Here is a 20,039-nt window from a genome sequence, read left to right as displayed (position 1 = left end):
ATCATAGGGCGAAAAAAGTATAATAAATTATTTATCATGTTAGAATCTCAGATTCCTAACTCTTCCTAATATGTACAAAAGCGAAATGAACATAAATTCATAAAACTACATACAGTAATTGTTAAAAAACAATTATCAAAACATAATGCATGTAAATCACATCACTATACTTAGGCTAAAGAGAACCCTTAAAGACAATTTCAGGCAACAGAAAACAGATTTGATTACATTTAAAATTTTCAGATACATTTGCACATTGATTTTTATAATTCCTTCTTATGTGAGGATTACAAAACTGAGAATGACTATAAAATGTGGAGAAACAAAATAAACAACCATATGGACAACTGGGCCCACAGTGAAATGTTCAGTCTTTCTTTAACACATCTAACAGATTGATATGGATTTTAAGACAGAATTTCAGGTAAAAACAACAACTTTTTTTTTCTTCTTCATTTTAAATGTCCTTCATTAAGTATAAAGCATTTTTTTAAAGTACCACTTAATGCACTGGCATAATCTGAGCTTATTATTATTATTATTTTGCAGAAGAGATGTTTAATACTGTTCTCTGAAAATATATACTGATTTTAAAACTCCTGGCGCTGTAAAAGTGGGGCGTAATATAACATTTCCCCACTTATATATTTTTTACGCATTGACTCCCATAGGTCCTTTCTCTTCCTATTCATTGCTCAGCTGTGAGCAGCCTAGTTCAATAACACATAACAAAATGCCTGGCTATAGAGTTGAATGCTGTAAGCTTCACTGCATAGGCCTAACACTAATTCAGAGAAACTGATGACAGAAGACTTTTTTAAAAGCAGAGTCACTAGATTCTCATCTTGGTTCTACATTTTTTCAGGCCTGCTAGAAACAGAATATTTAATGGTCTGTTTCTTCACCTATTTTCCAATTTGGGTTTATAATCCTCTTCCAAAAACTACACAGATCTGAGTCGTGAACTGAGTTGACTGTTGATCTCATTGAGGACCACATCGTTGTTCACTTCCCCTGTCATGATCTGACTGTCGTCTATTGGTGAGCCTGTAACATGAAGTTGAAGAGTTAAAAATATTCATGATTTGTATAAAACACATTTGTAAATTTCTTGCCAGTTTTTAGGGCCGAACTGAGGGTTGCAGAAGTGAGCAGAACTGACCGATGCCACGGGATGGCACAGATTCATTGCTGCTCACTGAGCTTCGCGGTGCACTGTTGGTCCCTGAATTAGACGAAAGTGCCGTCAGAATCGAACTCTTCTTATTGTTCTTGCTCTGTGTGGCTGTCCGACTCCACTCTGGAGAAAAACATTTGAGAGGTAAAACGGAGATGCCCGTAAAATAATTAGTTAGTCATGCAGCTAGGTTTTAGTTTGGTTAAAGATATACCTGAATTTTCAGCCAATCGTAACCTGCCACAGCAGAGGTACATTCTCCACTGTTTACGGACATTTTCCTTCATAGCGCAGTGGAAAACAAAAATAAAGAATCCTGAGAGAGAAAGAGAACAAGAAAAAATTAAAAAATTTCATCAAGCGCTCAAGGTAATTTAATTATTGCATTGAAAAAATATACTTCTAACTGTATAATGCTGACTTTTCACATAAAACTGATTTGTTTTATGTGAAAAGTTTGAATATCGTTGAAATATTGTTTCTCACCCTGTAGGGAATTTAAGATGGAAAACAGGTACATGAAGGCCAAATTGACTGGTCCCCAGGCGAAGAAGGCGAAGGCCCATGTGAGCCCCAGCAGGAAAGTGAGCCCCGCGATGCTACGAAGGTCTTGCATTCTGCTGCGGTTCTGATTATTGTGGGGGTTTTGCCGCTTAATTCGTCTCAGATGGACCATCACCACCACAAACATTGTCAGGTTCGACACAAATATGATGCAGAAGTAAGCCACAACGGATACGTAGAATGCTGTGTCATTCTTCAGCCAACAACTGGAAGAGAGAAATATATAAACATCAAGAGCAAAGACATAATGAAGACTGATGCCTTTAAATTATAAGTTGAATACTTACAAATCATCTGTAGATCCATCAGAAAAGTGCCCATAGCTTACGAGGCCATAGTTATCTTTGTTTACCGCAATCACAATAATGACAACAACCAAAGGGATTCCTGCAAAAACACATCACAGAATTAAATCAGCAATCATCTACAGCCACAAACCACAAGGCTAATGTAGCAGCTGAACTCACCCCAGCCTGCCAGAGAAAACTTCAGCATGTATCTGGTCATGTAGTTGTTGAAGACTTTGACGATGGCCAGATACATATGCAGAGCCTCCAGTCCCATCCAGGTGAAGGAGACCAACAGGAAGTAGTGCAGGAAGAATCCTGTAGAAATGCACAGGCCTACTGCATTTGTATACAAAGCAAGCCAAGAGTCCAACAAGAATACCAGGTTCAGGAACAGCAGGGCAAAACACAAATGAACCAAGATCTTCGAAGGGATGTCCCGGCGGATTTTGCTGGAATTAAAAGGAAGGATTGGGTAAATAAATGCTTCTTTTGGGAATGAAAGATGGAAGTTCATTTTTGTCACATTTTATAAGATGCATCAGTGGTTTTTGAAGGACCAATTGTGATTAATCTCATTTTAGGGCTTACAGTATATTCACTGAGAAGGAGGATGTTACTCACTCAAACGCGAGGTAAGTGAGCAGAGTAACTGAGAGAAAGATGGCGGACACCCCACATCCGATGAAAGTGATATAGGTAAGGATGGTGGCCTGTAGACGGTCAGTTGGGCCTTGACGGCTAATGTCCTTTGAAAACAAGATTAATGAAAGCATTATATGACAATCCCTGAGAGCGTAATTCAGGGCTCAACAATACGGATGGCCCAGGTCCAGTGTAAGAGAGTTTTGGGCCAGTTAAAAGTATATGACACACAGTTTTTTAAAAATAAATGATTTGTGTAAATTAGTATTATTATTTGCAAATTGTTATTTTAGGAGAAAAAAACAAGTTAATTTATTAAAATCATGTGACACTGAAGACTGAAGTAATGATGCTAAAATTTCGGCTTTGCATCACAGGAATAAATTACATTTTAAAACAGAAAAGAGTTAAATTATAATGGTATTTCACAATAGTGCTGTTTTTACTGAATTTTTAATCAAATAAACGCAGCTTGGCGAGCATAAGAGACTTTTTTCTAAAACATTTTACCGACCCTAAATGCTTGAACTGTAGTGTATACAGATCTGCATGTATATTCCTGACATTTATAAAAAATTAAATAAAATAAGTAAATATTAGAAAATTATAAATACAATTTTTCATTTGTTTGTGAAAATGTTCATTGTGAGAAATGTATTGTTAAAGCTACACTGTGTAGGAATTGCTCCCATCTAGCGGTGAAATTGTATACTACCAACTGAATATGACTTTCTAGCCCCTCCCATTCCGAGGGCGTTTTAACTCCTACGGTGGCCATATTATTTCAAATCTGCCGGCAGTCGCGAGTAATCTCCCCCTCGCACTCGTCACGGTGCCACTGAGTGTAAAAATGCGAAAGGCGAAGCTTGAATTTCCAGATATGTCCCTCTTTGGCTAATGTATTTTCAAGATGGAGGCGCAACATGGCTTCCGGCATTCGAGCGACTCGCTCATATGTATTATAAATGGCAGATTCAACGCTTACGAGAATACTTGATTAGTTGGTAGAAGTAATTATACATTAATGAGCACATATCATTTTGAAAGAACAAAGTGTTTTTTGCTAAGAATCAACTTAAAAAAAATTACAAAGTAGCTTTAAAGCCTGTGGTTATGAATCTCGATTTTATTATAATCATATTAATTTGAGGCATTATAAGAGGATGGATGTGGACATTTCTGGGAACAATCCCACACACTGACATACTTACCAGCAGCACAGCAAAGCTGGTCAGGTGATCGCAGCTACAGGTGGTTTCGTTCTCGGTACTGCTGTTCTTGACATGGCAGCCGTTGGGATTCCAGCCACCTGAACCTCCTAGAAAATCCAAAACACATAGGAATTACAAGACATTAATTAAGAAATTAGACAGATCAGACATTTCATTAGGTCTAATAACAATTTCTCGGGAATTCTGGGAGGTGTGCAATCTCACCGTTTTTGTCAAAGTCCCAGAAAACACAGGAAGCATTGCCCCCCTGTGGGAGAGAAGTTAAGAGAGAGATCAGACAGCTTTCAGCTGGCAGTGACATATGATGTAGAGTTTATATGTGAGCACACACACACCACAACGGGCTGCTTATTCCTCAGAGTAAACTCGACACCCTCCCTCAGGTTTTTGATTGACAGGTTAGCCAGACTAGAGCCCAGAATGGGGCTGTTCAGCGTCTGTTGAGTCATGTTTTTATCCTGTCGATACATGAAAATCCAAAGAATAAACTGAAGAAAAGTGGCAGAATCAAATCTGACATCAGCTTTATTTCTGAAAATGTCATCTGGTCAGGGTTGGGTGTCTTTTATGGTGATTTTTGTTTCCATTTTGAAGCTTAAATATATGTTAATTGAATGGAAAAGACATGAAGGACATAAGGGTGAATTTTCAATCTGAGGGGAACTGCAAAGGTTTTGTACAAACATCTTAATCGTGTTCTTGATGTCTGATGGCGCTTTTATTATATGAAAATAAATCAACCCAGTTTTACCTGAAAAAAAGTGCTTTTCTGAAAGAAGGTGAACTGGACTCTTGAGGCTATCTTCTGTTGTTCTGGAGAGAGGTTCTCTGTCAGGGATGCAGGTAGTGTTATTTTTCCCATTGAGGAGGAACTTTCCACTGCCCTGACTTGCCTTTGAAATCCTTTTGTGACCTGTATAACCAGACATTTTTAAGTCATTGCACTTACAAAAACATCCAAACAGTTAATGAATTGCTTTGGACTTCAGTTGTCATTACCTGTGGATTCAAGGGATCTACAATTGAGAATGACGTTTCCCCAAAGTTGGTGCCATCCACTTTGGTCACAGTCAAAGCGAGTGAATCAAAAACAATGTTCTCAGTCTGGTCCCGAATCACAAGTTTTAGAGCCAAATTATCCACAGCTTTGATTAATCTACAAAACACAATATAATATTTACATTTGATATTTAAAGTTTGACAGTGTCAGACTGTTTTGAATGCTTGTGTTACACATGTATCTCACCGATTAGAAGAGTCAGCAAGAGTATCTGCAGAGCTGTTTAGAAAGTTGTTGATGACGGACAGCACTGTTCGGCCCAGATCCAGACTGATATTTGGTGCAGAGAGAAGATTCTCTAGCTGGTTGACCAGCTGATTCACCTGAGTTGAATTTAGAGATGCCACATTCTGTGTTTGATTCAGAAGATCGCTAGCCACTGAGTCTGGGCTTTTAGTTGTTGCTTCTGAAAAATGAACAAATCAAATGTGCTGTTGTTTTAGATACACATACTGTGGCCTTAAAACAAATTTGAACACTTTTAGATACTTCAATCACACTGCCTGCATTTCATTGCATTGGATACAAAATATCAAGTAGCATCTGCAAACTAAAGCTTGCTAAAGCCTTTTTTCAGAACTTTTGTTATAGTTAAAGTAAATGCTTGCGTCTATATGCAATAGGATTGATACATTTCATGTAAGTCAGTGGGATCCAATGCTGTTTAGACCTCACTGATCACTGAAAGACATTGTTCCACAGAAGAAAAATAATAGGTTTGGAACAACATGAGGGTATACATACAAATTATACATTTTTGGGTTAACTATCCCTTTTAAGAGGGACTTAGGTGTCTCAGTACTTTTTGATACCGCTGTTGTGTGTGCATGAACCTAGAAAAAACACTTATATTCGGAATGTCAAGAAGCTATAGTCAGTTTTGGAATGTTGAGTCAAGAAGCATAGTCAAACCTGAAGTGGCTGCCTTGGTAATGGAGGGTGTTGTTGGCACAGCTGGAACGGGTCTTGTGGTGACTTCACTTGTATCAGTTGGAGCAACAACTGGAGCTGGTGTTGTGGAAGTGGAGCTGTTCTGAGGAGAGCTTGGAAGTATGGCTGACAGAGCAGTTGTGGGAACTGTACTGCTATTTGTGACAATGCTAATAGAGGTAGTATTTGTTGTTAAGTTGTTTGGAATACTAATTGGATGGAATGTTGTAGTTGTATTACTGATTGTATTTTCAGTAAAGGGATTTTCTATTGTGCCATTTGACTGTGTTGTGTTAAGGAGACTAACTGTTATGGAGTCAGTTGGCCCACTGGTAATATTTTCTGTTGTTGTTCTATCTATCTGTGTTGTGTTTGTGATGTCAAATTGTGTTGTATTAACTGCAGGGTTTACTGTTGTGTTCAATTCTGATGTGTTATTGGAGGTCTGGGTTGTTATGATGCTACGATTGACATCAGTCCCATTGAAGATGGTTACATTCGGTGGAATATATGTTGTGTTAAACAAGGCTGTGTTCATTGTAAAGGCTGTTGTATTTGATTGTACATCAGGAAAAAGAGTTGTATTAAAAGTTGTGAAGTTAAGTGTATGCATTGAAGTACTGACTTGTGGTGTATATGTTGTGGTATCAGTTCCAGCATCTGTGGTCTCCAGTGTAGAATTATTCAGAAGTTGTGTTGTGTCATACAGAATGGTGGTTGTATTGAATTCAGTTGTATTGTCAGGTGGTTGAGTTGTGTTTGAGGTGTTATTTGGTGATTCTGTTGTGTTTGCTAGGATTGTATTATTTGAGATTTCTTTAATTGTGCCGTTGTGTGGTGTTGTGTTGACTCTCACAGCAGTTGTATTAAATGATGTGACTGTTGTACTGACTTGAGGGATTGTTGAATTGAGACTTGTGACAGTTAATATGAGTGTTGTACCTGTTGTATTAATGTGTGCCGTTGTTATATTGAGTGGTGTGACTGTTGTATAGACTGGTGAGGTTGTTATATTTAGTGTCGCATCTATTATACTGACTGGTGAGGTTATATTGTGTGGTCTACTTGTACTTACCAGTGATGATATTATATTGTGTGTTGTATCTGTTGTAATGACCGGTGAGGTTGTGATATTGTGTGTTGTATCTGTTGTACTGACCAGTGAGGTTGTTATATTGTGTACCGGTAGTGTACCTGCTGTATTGAGTGGTGAAGTTGTTATATTGTCTGTTGTATCTGATGTACTGACCGATGAGGTTGCTATATTGTGTGTTGTATCTGTTGTACTGACCGGTGAGGTTGTTATATTGTGTGTTGTATCTGTTGTAATGACCGGTGAGGTTGTTATAATGTGTGTTGTATCTGTTGTAATGACCGGTGAGGTTGTGATATTGTGTGTTGTATCTGTTGTACTGACCAGTGAGGTTGTTATAATGTGTGTTGTATCTGTTGTACTGACCAGTGAGGTTGTTATATTGTGTACCGGTAGTGTACCTGCTGTATTGAGTGGTGAAGTTGTTATATTGTCTGTTGTATCTGATGTACTGACCGATGAGGTTGCTATATTGTGTGTTGTATCTGTTGTACTGACCGATGAGGTTGCTATATTGTGTGTTGTATCTGTTGTACTGACCGGTGAGGTTGTTATATTGTGTGTTGTATCTGTTGTAATGACCGGTGAGGTTGTGATATTGTGTGTTGTATCTGTTGTAGTGACCGGTGAGGTTGTTATATTGTGTGTTGTATCTGTTGTAATGACCGGTGAGGTTGTGATATTGTGTGTTGTATCTGTTGTAGTGACCGGTGAGGTTGTTATATTGTGTGTTGTATCTGTTGTAATGACCGGTGAGGTTGTGATATTGTGTGTTGTATCTGTTGTAGTGACCGGTGAGGTTGTTATATTGTGTGTTGTATCTGTTGTACTGACCGGTGAGGTTGTTATATTGTGTGTTGTATCTGTTGTAATGACCAGTGAGGTTGTGATATTGTGTGTTGTATCTGTTGTACTGACCAGTGAGGTTGTTATATTGTGTGTTGTATCTGTTGTACTGACCGGTGAGGTTGTTATATTGTGTGTTGTATCTGTTGTAATGACCGGTGAGGTTGTGATATTGTGTGTTGTATCTGTTGTAATGACCGGTGAGGTTGTTATATTGTGTGTTGCATCTGTTGTACTGACCGGTGAGGTTGTTATATTGTGTGTTGTATCTGTTGTACTGACCGGTGAGGTTGTTATATTGTGTGTTGCATCTGTTGTAATGACCAGTGAGGTTGTGATATTGTGTGTTGTATCTGTTGTACTGACCGGTGAGGTTGTTATATTGTGTGTTGTATCTGTTGTACTGACCGGTGAGGTTGTGATATTGTGTGTTGTATCTGTTGTACTGACCAGTGAGGTTGTTATAATGTGTGTTGTATCTGTTGTACTGACCGGTGAGGTTGTTATATTGTGTGTTGTATCTGTTGTACTGACTGGTGAGGTTGTTATATTGTGTGTTGTATCTGTTGTACTGACCGGTGAGGTTGTTATATTGTGTGTTGTATCTGTTGTAATGACCGGTGAGGTTGTGATATTGTGTGTTGTATCTGTTGTAATGACCGGTGAGGTTGTTATATTGTGTGTTGCATCTGTTGTAATGACCGGTGAGGTTGTGATATTGTGTGTTGTATCTGTTGTACTGACCAGTGAGGTTGTTATAATGTGTGTTGTATCTGTTGTACTGACCAGTGAGGTTGTTATATTGTGTACCGGTAGTGTACCTGCTGTATTGAGTGGTGAAGTTGTTATATTTTGTGTTGTATCTGATGTACTGACCGATGAGGTTGCTATATTGTGTGTTGTATCTGTTGTACTGACCGGTGAGGTTGCTATATTGTGTGTTGTATCTGTTGTACTGACCGGTGAGGTTGCTATATTGTGTGTTGTATCTGTTGTACTGACTGGTGAGGTTGCTATATTGTGTGTTGTATCTGTTGTACTGACCGGTGAGGTTGTTATATTGTGTGTTGTATCTGTTGTACTGACTGGTGAGGTTGCTATATTGTGTGTTGTATCTGTTTTACTGACCGGTGAGGTTGCTATATTGTGTGTTGTATCTGTTGTACTGACCGGTGAGGCTGCTATATTGTGTGTTGTATCTGTTGTACTGACCGGTGAGGTTGCTATATTGTGTGTTGTATCTGTTGTACTGACCGTTGAGGTTGCTATATTGTGTGTTGTATCTGTTGTACTGACTGGTGAGGTTGCTATATTGTGTGTTGTATCTGTTGTACTGACCATTGAGGTTGCTATATTGTGTGTTGTATCTGTTGTACTGACCGTTGAGGTTGCTATATTGTGTGTTGTATCTGTTGTACTGACTGGTGAGGTTGCTATATTGTGTGTTGTATCTGTTGTACTGACCATTGAGGTTGCTATATTGTGTGTTGTATCTGTTGTACTGACCGTTGAGGTTGCTATATTGTGTGTTGTATCTGTTGTACTGACTGGTGAGGTTGCTATATTGTGTGTTGTATCTGATGTACTGACTGGCGAGGTTGCTATATTGTGTGTTGTATCTGATGTACTGACTGGTGAGGTTGCTTTATTGTGTGTTGTATCTGTTGTACTGACTGGTGAGGCTGCTATATTGTGTGTTGTATTTGTTGTACTGACTGGTGAGGTTGCTATATTGTGTGTTGTATCTGATGTACTGACTGGTGAGGTTGCTATATTGTGTGTTGTATCTGTTGTACTGACTGGTGAGGTTGCTATATTGTGTGTTGTATCTGTTGTACTGACCGTTGAGGTTGCTATATTGTGTGTTGTATCTGATGTACTGACCGGTGAGGTTGTTATATTGTGTGTTGTATCTGTTGTACTGACCAGTGAGGTTGCTATATTGCGTGTTGTATCTGTTGTACTGACCGGTGAGGTTGCTATATTGCGTGTTGTATCTGTTGTACTGACCAGTGAGGTTGCTATATTGTGTGTTGTATCTGTTGTACTGACTGGTGAGGTTGCTATATTGTGTGTTGTATCTGTTGTACTGACCGGTGAGGTTGCTATATTGTGTGTTGTATCTGTTGTACTGACTGGTGAGGTTGCTATATTGTGTGTTGTATCTGATGTACTGACTGGTGAGGTTGCTATATTGTGTGTTGTATCTGCTGTACTGACTGGTGAGGTTGCTATATTGTGTGTTGTGTCTGTTGTACTGACTGGTGAGGTTGCTATATTGTGTGTTGTATCTGTTGTACTGACTGGTGAGGTTGCTTTATTGTGTGTTGTATCTGTTGTACTGACTGGTGAGGTTGCTATATTGTGTGTTGTATCTGTTGTACTGATCGGTGAGGTTGCTATATTGTGTGTTGTATATGTTGTACTGACTGGTGAGGTTGCTATATTGTGTGTTGTATCTGTTGTACTGACCGGTGAGGTTGCTATATTGTGTGTTGTATCTGTTGTACTGACCGGTGAGGTTGCTATATTGCGTGTTGTAGCTGTTGTACTGACCAGTGAGGTTGCTATATTGTGTGTTGTATCTGTTGTACTGACCAGTGAAGTTGTTATGTGTGTTGCATCTATTGTACTGACCAGTGAAGTTGTCATATTGTGTGATGTATCTGTTGTACTGACCAGTGAAGTTGTTATATCGAGTGTTGTATCTGTTGTACTGACCAGTGAGGTTATTAGATTGTGTGTTGTATCTGTTGTACTGACCAGTGAGATTGCTATATTGTGTGTTGTATCTGTTGTACTGACCAGTGAGGTTGCTATATTGTGTGTTGTATCTGTTGTACTGACCGGTGAGGTTGCTATATTGTGTGTTGTATCTGTTGTACTGACCGGTGAGGTTTTTATATTGTGTGTTGTATCTGTTGTACTGACCAGTGAGGTTGCTATATTGTGTGTTGTATCTGTTGTACTGACGGGTGAGGTTGTTATATTGTGTGTTGTATCTGTTGTACTGACCGGTGAGGTTGCTATATTGTGTGTTGTATCTGTTGTACTGACTGGTGAGGTTGTTATATTGTGTGTTGTATCTGTTGTACTGACCAGTGAGGTTGCTATATTGTGTGTTGTATCTGTTGTACTGACCGGTGAGGCTGCTATATTGTGTGTTGTATCTGTTGTTCCGACTGATGAGGTTGTTAGATTCTGTGTTGTATCTATTGTATGGACCAGTGAAGTTTCATTGTTTGTTGTATCTGCTGTATTGACCAGTGAGTTTGTTATATTGTCTGTTGTACCAACAATTGAGATTGTTATACCGTGTGGTGTAACTGCTGTATTGACCGGAGGGCTTGTTATATTGTGTGTTGCATCTGTTGTACTGACCAGTGAAGTTGTTATATTGTGTGTTGTATCTGTTGTACTGACCAGTGAGGTTGTTAGATTGTGTGTTGTATCTATTGTACTGACCGGTGAGGTTGTTATATCGAGTGTTGTATCTGTTGTACTGATCAGTGAGGTTGTTATATCGAGTGCTGTATCTGTTGTACTGACCAGTGAGTGTGTTATATTGTTTTGTGTACTTGTGCTGACTGGTGGGGTACTTATATTGTGTGTCTCATTTGTTGTACTGACCGGTGATGATGTTACATTGTTTTGAGTACCTGTTGTATGGATCTGTGAAGTTGTTATATTGTTTGGTGTATCTATTATATGGACCAGTGAAGTTATATTGTGTGTTGTATCTGTTGTAGCAACCGGTGAGGTTGCTATATCGAGTGATGTATCTGTTGCTCTAACTAGTGAGGGTGCTATATTGTTTTGTGTACTTGTGCTGACTGGTGGGGTACTTATATTGTGTGTCTCATTTTTTGTACTGACCGGAGATGTTGTTACATAGTGTTGTGTACCTGTTGTATTGATCGGTGAGGTTGTTGTATTGTGTGTTGTACCTCCTGTATTGACCGTTTGAGTTGTTACATCATGTGTTGTATGTGTTGCACTGACAATTGAGGTTGTTATATTGTTTGGTGTACCTGCTGTATTGACTGGTTGGGTTGTTATATCAAGGCTTGTCGTATTATGTGAAACAGTGTTTGTTTGAGTGGCTGTACTGTTGATGGATGTATTAGAAATTTGGACTGTACGTGTATCAGAAGTGTTGATGATATTTCTGGACGGTGGGACTGCAGGGAGGGTTTGGTTGGTCAGTGACCAGTCTGTAGTTACTGATGGAGAAGTGATCTCTGGAAATGTAGCACTGCTATCAGAGGTTGTTCTGGAAGGGACAAGTTGAGTTGTGTAGGATATAGAAGGTGAGATCCCACAGCTCTCATTTAAAAGAACAGCAAACGTCTGACCCTGTGCACTGGAAAACAGCAGGATTGGAAAGTTTGTTTGGAAAGTGCTCTTGTTAACAATGGGACAATATTCTTGTCAAACTAAAAATCATAACCATTAAATACTGCTAAAATAAGGATGAAATTATAGGGTGATAAGAATGTTCAAACCACAAATCTAAGACGGTGAAATCACGTTAAGTGGCTATGTTCACACTGCCAACAATTATTTCTTTTTTTCATTATTTTTAATATTTCTGTTAGGAATGTGATTTGGTTGTGAAAATTTGGTTTAAATACGATATTTAGAAATTTAGTTTTACAGTGTGATTATAGCCCATTAGACAGAATTAAATAATTGAAATTTGACACAAATGTGCACAGTGTAAAATCTGGACTGAATACAAGATTTACCATCTCAAGTGGTCTTTGATATCCTCGGTCTGGCTGGCACTGAGATTTACAGCAACCCATGTAAATGTTGAGTTCAAAGGAATGGTTTCTGAATCAGTGGGCGAACGACATATGGCTATATAGTAGAGAGATAACAAATATATATTTGTAGTGTTTACATCACTTGGATAAGCTGTAAATGTAAAATACCAGTACATACAGTTCAACACTCACCTATTCTACTTAGAGGTCCATCGGAACTAATGTTGGTACTGTCCTTCATAAGAACGGCAATAGCAGTACTAACAGTACACACATCCAGCTGTTTTGACAGCTGCAGAGTCAACATACATGTGTAGAGCCTGAGGAATAATAGATGTGTTAATCTGAAATAAATGCATGCTGTGCCAGGCACTCAAAAACACACACATGATAGTACAACTTACCTTGTTCCTTCTCCAAAACATTCCAAGTGTATTCCCTGTAAAGCGTCAAACATAGCCTTCAGAGCAGATACAGAAAACATGATGTGATGTAACACGATTATTTTTCTAAAGATGGAAAACAAATGGATTGTTTACCTGATACAACTTGGATATTTCAGAATTACACAGAGACCTATGAACATGAAACATCACCAACAATAAAGAAATTATATTCACCAAAATAATATTCATTGACTTACTCTATTAGTGTCCTTCAAAAATCCTTCTAATATGCTGATTTGGTGCTCAAGAAACATTTCTCATTATTATCAACGTTGAAAACAGCTGTGCTGCGTAATATTTTTGTGGAAACCACAATACATACAATATATTTTTTGAATGATTCTTTATTGAATAGAAAGATCAGCAGAATTATTATTATTACAGGATTATTTTGAAATAGAAATCTTTTGTAATATTATGAACGTCTTTACTGTCACTTTTGATCAATTTAATACACACACACACACACACACACACACACACACACACACACACACACACACACACACACACACACACACACACACACACACACACACACACACACACACACACACACACACGTATGTTATATTTGGAAATTGCAGACATACCCTAGCATTCTGGATTCGTTGCAGGGAGTGCTCAACTTTGCAACCTATTGGATGGAGCAAGAGAACTAATAAGACCATATCTTTATGTTGTTACTGAGGTAAGCCATAGCTGTACCTTGAAAATCTGTACTAGATAGCAATGTTTTTCAACTTTCTATAGCCATTTAACCTGTCCACTAAAACCTTTTCTCTGAGACACTCACCATGTTCTGTATGTAGGTGAAATTCACATCTTGGCTTGTAATATTTAGACGAACAGCATAATATGTCTCTAAAAGAGAGGTAGGGGAGAGAGATTGGAGTGTGATTGGTCCACAACACGTACATACTCATACATAGATCCATTGTGTTTCACTCACCATTGTTGTTAGAGACGTAACACTCACAATGTTGTTTGTTCTCAACTAAAAAAGAAAAACATTTCAATTTTGAACATCATACTGGTATTAGTCAGAAAATGATGACCAAGAGTCCAAAGAGTTATAACACTCACCATTGCAGGATTGATTAGCAACCAAGTCTTTAGGAACAAAGCCATTCTCCGTATAAGAGCTAATGCAAAAAAGAGGGAACTTTGGGAAATTAATAATGTCAAATGTAAACAAAGAAAACGTCCAAATTGCACGCAGGAGTATTGTAAGAGTGTGGCAAGTCTATAATCAGTAGCATATCGTACCATGTGACATTTACAGGTCCCTGGTTCTTGCAGATACCATCGTAAGACATTGGAGATGTGCAGTGCACAAAACCATCTCCAGGGGGCGTAATACTGTGATCTGGGCACAGGCCCTTTCCTGTAAACACAAGCCATTTTGTGAGATTTAAAAAAAGATAAATTAATCATGTATTATCTTTTAAACTGCTGTTTTTGGTTGTCATATAGACCACTTTTATGATGCTTTTAATGTGCTTTTTGTCATGTTGAAGCCTAACAGACTCATAACAGAATTCTATATTCTATATAGAAGTCACAATTGATGTCTATATTTTGATATATATGATATATTTTCTTTCACTCACCCACTCGTTCTACATCTCCCAGAAGCTGGATCTGGATTGATTGGTCTATAGTCCCGTTTTCCACCCGCTTGCGGAGGATGCATGTATTCACAGGCTGGCTCAGTTGTAAAAGCACAGTGCAGTTTGTCCACCTGTAAGAACGGGGGCAGTAGTTACTTGTTACTTAATGTTGAATAACAATGAGATCATGGTTTTTTTGTGTAGCTTAGACATTTGGGATTGACTTACTGGATGTTCTGCTTCACTTCACATCTAACCTCAGCAGTCTATATTATTGAAAAATACATTTTATAATGATGCAATGTTGGACAACATCAAAGTTCAGCCCTGACCTTTGAATACAAATAATACTACTTACCACAAAGATTATGTCATTTTGACATGATGTAGTATTGCTTTCTGTTGTTGAAACTCCAGCAGAGCAGATGCTCGTGTTAAAACGATCTGAAAACTGATCATAATGGGGGGGAAGCATCAGAAATACACACACACACACACACACACACACACACACACACACACACACACACACACACACACACACACACACACACACACACACACACACACACACACACACACACACACACACACACACACACACACACACACACACAATTATTGTTATTATTTCTAAAATGGTTCCTTATGATACTAATAATACTTATTATTATTATTGATAGTACAAATTAAATGTTTTTTTAATAACTTTTATTATTATTTCTATTAAAGTATCATTAATTTAAAAAAAATTTCATACCCAAATTTGAATATCTCCTTCAGTCATATTAGAGCCATGCACCTCCACAAGCATCCAGTAGTATGATGCTGTGACGTAAGAAGGGAGATATTATTACACATTCTCAGGAATCACCGTATTGAATCTTAATTATGTCTTCAGAGAATAAAATAGGCTTTGTCTAAATATTCTTACATTCATTAGCGCAGTATTGGGAAAAGTTACACTGTACCACCAATGGCTCTGAAACAAATGAAAAGGCACATCAAAGCATTGAAACATTAAGATTAATTTTATAATGTATAAATTATGTAATATGTGGCAGAGTGAGAGAATGAGGGTAGGGAATTTAATTTAATATCCTGTAATTATCACCGAAATAGAAGCCATCTGTCTTTTTCCAAAAAAGAAGGAAAAAAAAGACAATCAGAACGCAGTGATAATAGCTGTACCTGTGAATAATGCATTTGACGTCGTTGTTCGTAGAACTGCTGTCTGATTGGTTACTTGAGTCGTGACAGTTGGTTCAGTGGGAGAGCTTGCTGTCGTGTGATTGGCTGTTGTTTCAGACATACTGAAGCCACTGACTGGATGGCTAATGTGATTGCTTGCAAGTGTCTGGGCAGATATTGACGTGCTCTGGGTTGTTTGAGTGGTTACGTAAGACATAGGTGAGGCCGGTGTTGAAGGCAATGTGTTTAATCCATCAGTATTTGACATAGAAGTTGTGTTATTAAGAGCTGATCCAGTCAGAGCATGAGTGGCGGGTGTAACAGCTGTGTTTGATGTGGTAGTTGATGTGAGAGGATTTTGTATTGGTATAGTTGTTGTAGCGAGTCCTACAGGATTCGATGTGGTTCTGGCTTGAAAGGTTGAAGCAGAGACCTGACTCGAAGTTAGCAGGTTCTGTCCTGTGGGAAAGAAAATGAAGAGTAAGAGGAAGGTAATGGAGCGGAAGTACCCACTTTTTGGCATTTTTAACTAACTAACCAGTTTGAAAGCCCCTGTAGTACTACAGATTATCCATAAAATTTAGAACATTGTGATTTGAAGTCCAACAAGTCTAATTGTCTTTAAATTTATTGTTGAAAATTTAACAAATCTGAGTATTGATGACTGTAGCATTAGTACTTTAACAGGAATTAATTAATGCACATTTCTGTAGGTTCTCTCAGAGAATTTCCATTTCTAGATTCTTCCCCTTTTAGCATTATTGATCAAATCTGTGAACTAGTCAACCTCACTAATCTTGTTGGATGAATAGTCAACCATCCTGACCCATCCAACACCAAAACAACTCAAAGTAAATGGCTCACTAACTGAAGGCGCTTTGGCACTCTGATGCACACTCCAGCTTTTGATATTTAGCAGCATCTTCTAACATCTGTTTACTGACCTTGGGTTGTGTTACTCCGTGCACTGGTAAATAGTGAAACCAAAACTGAGTAGAGCGGACCTTTGAGGGAGAAAGAGACAAACTCTCATTCAATGCAGCACCAAACAAATTCCATGCAAATCCAAAATGCAAATATACACAAAGTACAATGTTATAAATAAACTCTGGCGGTCAACAATAATTAAGGAATAATTAACTAATTGGAATAATTAAGACTTTTCATTGTTTTTGAAACAATTATATTCTGCTCACCAAGGCTGAATTTATTTGATCAAATGTACAGTAAAGCATTAATATTGTGAAATATTACTACATTAAAAAAACTGTTTTCTATTTTAATATATTATAAAATGTAATTTATTCCAGTGATGGCAAAGCAGAATTTTCAGCAATCATTACTTCAGTCTTCAGTTTCACATCATCCTTCAGAAATCAATATGCTGATTTGGTGATCAATTATTATTGGTGCTCAATTATTAATAATGGTTCTTATTATCAATGTTGAAAACTTAATATTTGTGTGTAAAACGTAATAATAATAATAAATATTTATTGAGCAGCAAATCAATATTACAATATTACTGATTTACTGTATTTTTCATCAAATGAATGCATCCTTGGTGAGCATAAAATACTTTTTTTCAGTAAAAAAAACTATTTTATGAAGAAGAAAAAAATGAATTATTCCGAACTTTTGACATCCAGTGTATATAATTCTTAAAATATGAATCATTAAAAAAATGTAATTATATAAAACCTACATATATATATATATATATATATGTGTGTGTGTGTGTGTGTGTGTGTGTGTGTGTGTGTGTGTGTGTGTGTGTGTGTGTGTGTGTGTGCGTGTGTGTGCGTGTGTGTTTATATAATCATTAATCAGATACACAGGTTTATGTGTGAATGAATTGTATTGTATTTTATGATTTTGTTTGATATAGCCTATAATTAATCAAATATAGTATTGATAGTATTTTATGAATTATGTCTGTATGTATATATGTATATAATGTAATGTATATAATGTAATGTATATGCCCATGTTTAATTCCTCTGCCTCTGTTGGTGAAGCAAAGATGAAACACTTACTTTGTGAAGTTGGATCAAACTCTCGGCTAGTGCCTACACTTTGGGATGCTGTAAGTGGAAATATATATATATTAATTTATATATAATTGATATAATTTAACCTTTAAAACTTAAAATCCAGAATTGGCTCTAGGGTTTCTCAAAAGCACCAATGCATTTACTTCACTAAAGAAGAGAACAAAAAAAAAACTAAGTTTAATTATAACCTATATACCTATATTTTTTTGTTGTTACACTTTATAATTATTAAGCACTTTTTTCACAAAAGTTGTGTTTTAAAAAAAAATAATTAATTTACAGGACTCTACATGACTACACATCTCAGTTCACTACATGGACCTGCGCATGCGTCAATTGGTTTAATTTCAAAATGTGAAATAGTGATTATTTTCAGATGGACGTGTTTCCTAATCTTTGATGATTAAGATGATATTGATGTGCAGATCCAGTTGATTTACACTCGACAAAACCCTACCTAACCCGCTTACTGTTCAAAACATTAGTTGGCGTCATGCATGCCTGGAACATGCGTGGGTTATTAGTGCATTCCAATGAGATCGAGGACAAAGGAAGAGCTGCCTATGCAGAGCAGTGGAAATGACATATGACGTTAAGGATAAGCACCGTCATACATTCACTTGAATGTATGACGGATGTTTTGATTACTAGAAACTATCCTAAATATGTACATTAACTTGTAAACTATCAGCTTAATGATGTAATAATACAGTTTCGGTTAATAACTTTCTGTTTAGAGATTTTTTTAAAATAAATATTTCACTGTTATTCAGATATTTAATTCATTTTGTTTCTTTGTGCTCTGTCTAGATTATCCAAGCTGTTTTCTAAAAGATGGAAATGTAGGACGAATCACTGTTGTTAAGCTAAAAAAAAAAAAAAAGGACAAAAAAAAGCACTTTTAAGGTAGTTCTCTTTGACTCATTCTATATTCCAGATCTTATAAAGCTGTATAAATCCTCTGCGTGTGGAAAATCCTGCCAATGTTCTCAAATCTCATTTTGCACACATTCAGTGCAGAACATTCAGATGTTCAGGTTTAAGTGCATAGCTAAGACATTGTGTGAAACATCCTTTTTGTGTGTTCCATGGCAATAATCAAACGTGCACTAATAAACTGTCCTCTCTCTTATATTCTTCTTTATAGTGAGTTGGTTTGTTCTAACAGTTCATGTAAATCAGAGGTTTTCAAACCATTCCTGTAAACTCCAGCAGTACTGCACATTATGGATGTATCTCTTATTTAAGACAGCTGAACTAGTGTACTCTATGACCAATAATCTTCCATAATGTGCGTTGGTGGGGAGGCCCCTGGAACCATTTGAAAACCCCTGATGTAAATGAACTGATTCAGTCTTATTCTTTTTCTTAGACATTTTAAGTTAAATGTTTTTCTAAGTCATATAAAGGTGTATACATTTTTTTTTAAAGGAATATGTACAATATCTGTTAAGTTTTAGAGGCCCTGATAAACTTGAAGCTAAATCATATAATGAATTACGGTGACGTCGTTTCGAACAAAAAAAGTCCAAAACCAAGTTCTTTTGGAATTTGTCAAAAGTCCGCGAATAAAAACATGAACATAAACTGATTTATAGTAGAAAATTTAATTGATTAATTGAAATTGGCACTGTTTTTGTGTTAGAAAATAGGCAACTTTAAATTATGAATAGCTTATAGCTTGGGAAGTAACTTTCCCAAGACAGTTACCCACCACCAAACTACAATAGTAAGTGAAGTGAATTCACACGTGCACTGGACTTACTGATGAATGGGGTTGCAGAATTGAATACATCGGATACATTGGGTACATCACGTTTCATATGTAGATGCCCTAGGCCTAGAAGATGAGTAGAAATAGAATTGGCATGCACAAATGATAGAAAGTCAAGAGCGAGCGAGTGTCGTTACTACTGTCTTTCTTGTACCCTGCATCAAAATCTGATCCGATCATTTCAATCAAGACATCCAAGGTTTTCAATCGAACCTTGGCATCTGGATGTGTTTTGAAATGTTTCAAATATCCTGTAGGATATTTGAAATTGATTTGACATCATAATTTCCTGTGGCTGTGGAGGAGAAAAGGCCTGTGTCTTACATGGTGAGCTCATTCACTTCTAGAACAAAGAAGC

The 20,039-nt window shown here is 37.3% G+C and overlaps 2 protein-coding genes across 2 annotated transcripts in view; both read right to left on the bottom strand.

Annotated features, from left to right (window-relative positions):
- Positions 1 to 7,585, bottom strand: LOC306993068 (adhesion G-protein coupled receptor G2-like). Its single transcript, XM_079602539.1, has 14 exons — positions 5,878 to 7,585; positions 5,152 to 5,371; positions 4,905 to 5,061; positions 4,657 to 4,818; positions 4,241 to 4,363; positions 4,110 to 4,152; positions 3,885 to 3,991; positions 2,653 to 2,777; positions 2,209 to 2,480; positions 2,029 to 2,128; positions 1,664 to 1,947; positions 1,392 to 1,493; positions 1,163 to 1,300; positions 1 to 1,047 (listed from the first exon to the last, which is right to left on the bottom strand). The coding sequence occupies exons 1-14, from the start codon at positions 6,506 to 6,508 to the stop codon at positions 944 to 946; spliced, it is 2,568 nt and encodes an 855-aa protein (XP_079458665.1). The 5' UTR covers positions 6,509 to 7,585; the 3' UTR covers positions 1 to 943.
- The window catches only part of LOC306992687 (uncharacterized protein), a gene marked incomplete at its 3' end in the record, with an annotated part of 29,521 nt that continues 16,438 nt past the window's right edge, over positions 6,957 to 20,039 (bottom strand). The window contains exons 4-25 of the mRNA XM_079601817.1: positions 19,673 to 19,747; positions 17,890 to 17,937; positions 16,798 to 16,857; positions 15,854 to 16,312; positions 15,597 to 15,644; positions 15,423 to 15,490; positions 15,021 to 15,113; positions 14,891 to 14,928; positions 14,663 to 14,793; positions 14,319 to 14,436; positions 14,136 to 14,194; positions 14,002 to 14,046; positions 13,846 to 13,913; positions 13,643 to 13,686; positions 13,143 to 13,179; positions 13,008 to 13,042; positions 12,796 to 12,923; positions 12,583 to 12,697; positions 11,384 to 12,197; positions 11,149 to 11,336; positions 10,177 to 11,046; positions 6,957 to 8,931 (exon numbers count right to left, since the gene is read on the bottom strand). Of these exons, the coding sequence (XP_079457943.1) occupies positions 6,957 to 8,931; positions 10,177 to 11,046; positions 11,149 to 11,336; positions 11,384 to 12,197; positions 12,583 to 12,697; positions 12,796 to 12,923; positions 13,008 to 13,042; positions 13,143 to 13,179; positions 13,643 to 13,686; positions 13,846 to 13,913; positions 14,002 to 14,046; positions 14,136 to 14,194; positions 14,319 to 14,436; positions 14,663 to 14,793; positions 14,891 to 14,928; positions 15,021 to 15,113; positions 15,423 to 15,490; positions 15,597 to 15,644; positions 15,854 to 16,312; positions 16,798 to 16,857; positions 17,890 to 17,937; positions 19,673 to 19,747 (5,516 nt within the window). The remainder of the gene's footprint in view (positions 8,932 to 10,176; positions 11,047 to 11,148; positions 11,337 to 11,383; positions 12,198 to 12,582; positions 12,698 to 12,795; positions 12,924 to 13,007; positions 13,043 to 13,142; positions 13,180 to 13,642; positions 13,687 to 13,845; positions 13,914 to 14,001; positions 14,047 to 14,135; positions 14,195 to 14,318; positions 14,437 to 14,662; positions 14,794 to 14,890; positions 14,929 to 15,020; positions 15,114 to 15,422; positions 15,491 to 15,596; positions 15,645 to 15,853; positions 16,313 to 16,797; positions 16,858 to 17,889; positions 17,938 to 19,672; positions 19,748 to 20,039) is intronic.

Source organism: Phoxinus phoxinus (genome assembly GCF_949152265.1).
Source record: "Phoxinus phoxinus genome assembly, chromosome: 24".
In the NCBI taxonomy this organism is placed as follows: Eukaryota; Metazoa; Chordata; class Actinopteri; order Cypriniformes; family Leuciscidae; genus Phoxinus; species Phoxinus phoxinus.
This window is presented reverse-complemented; position numbering and strand designations above follow the sequence as displayed.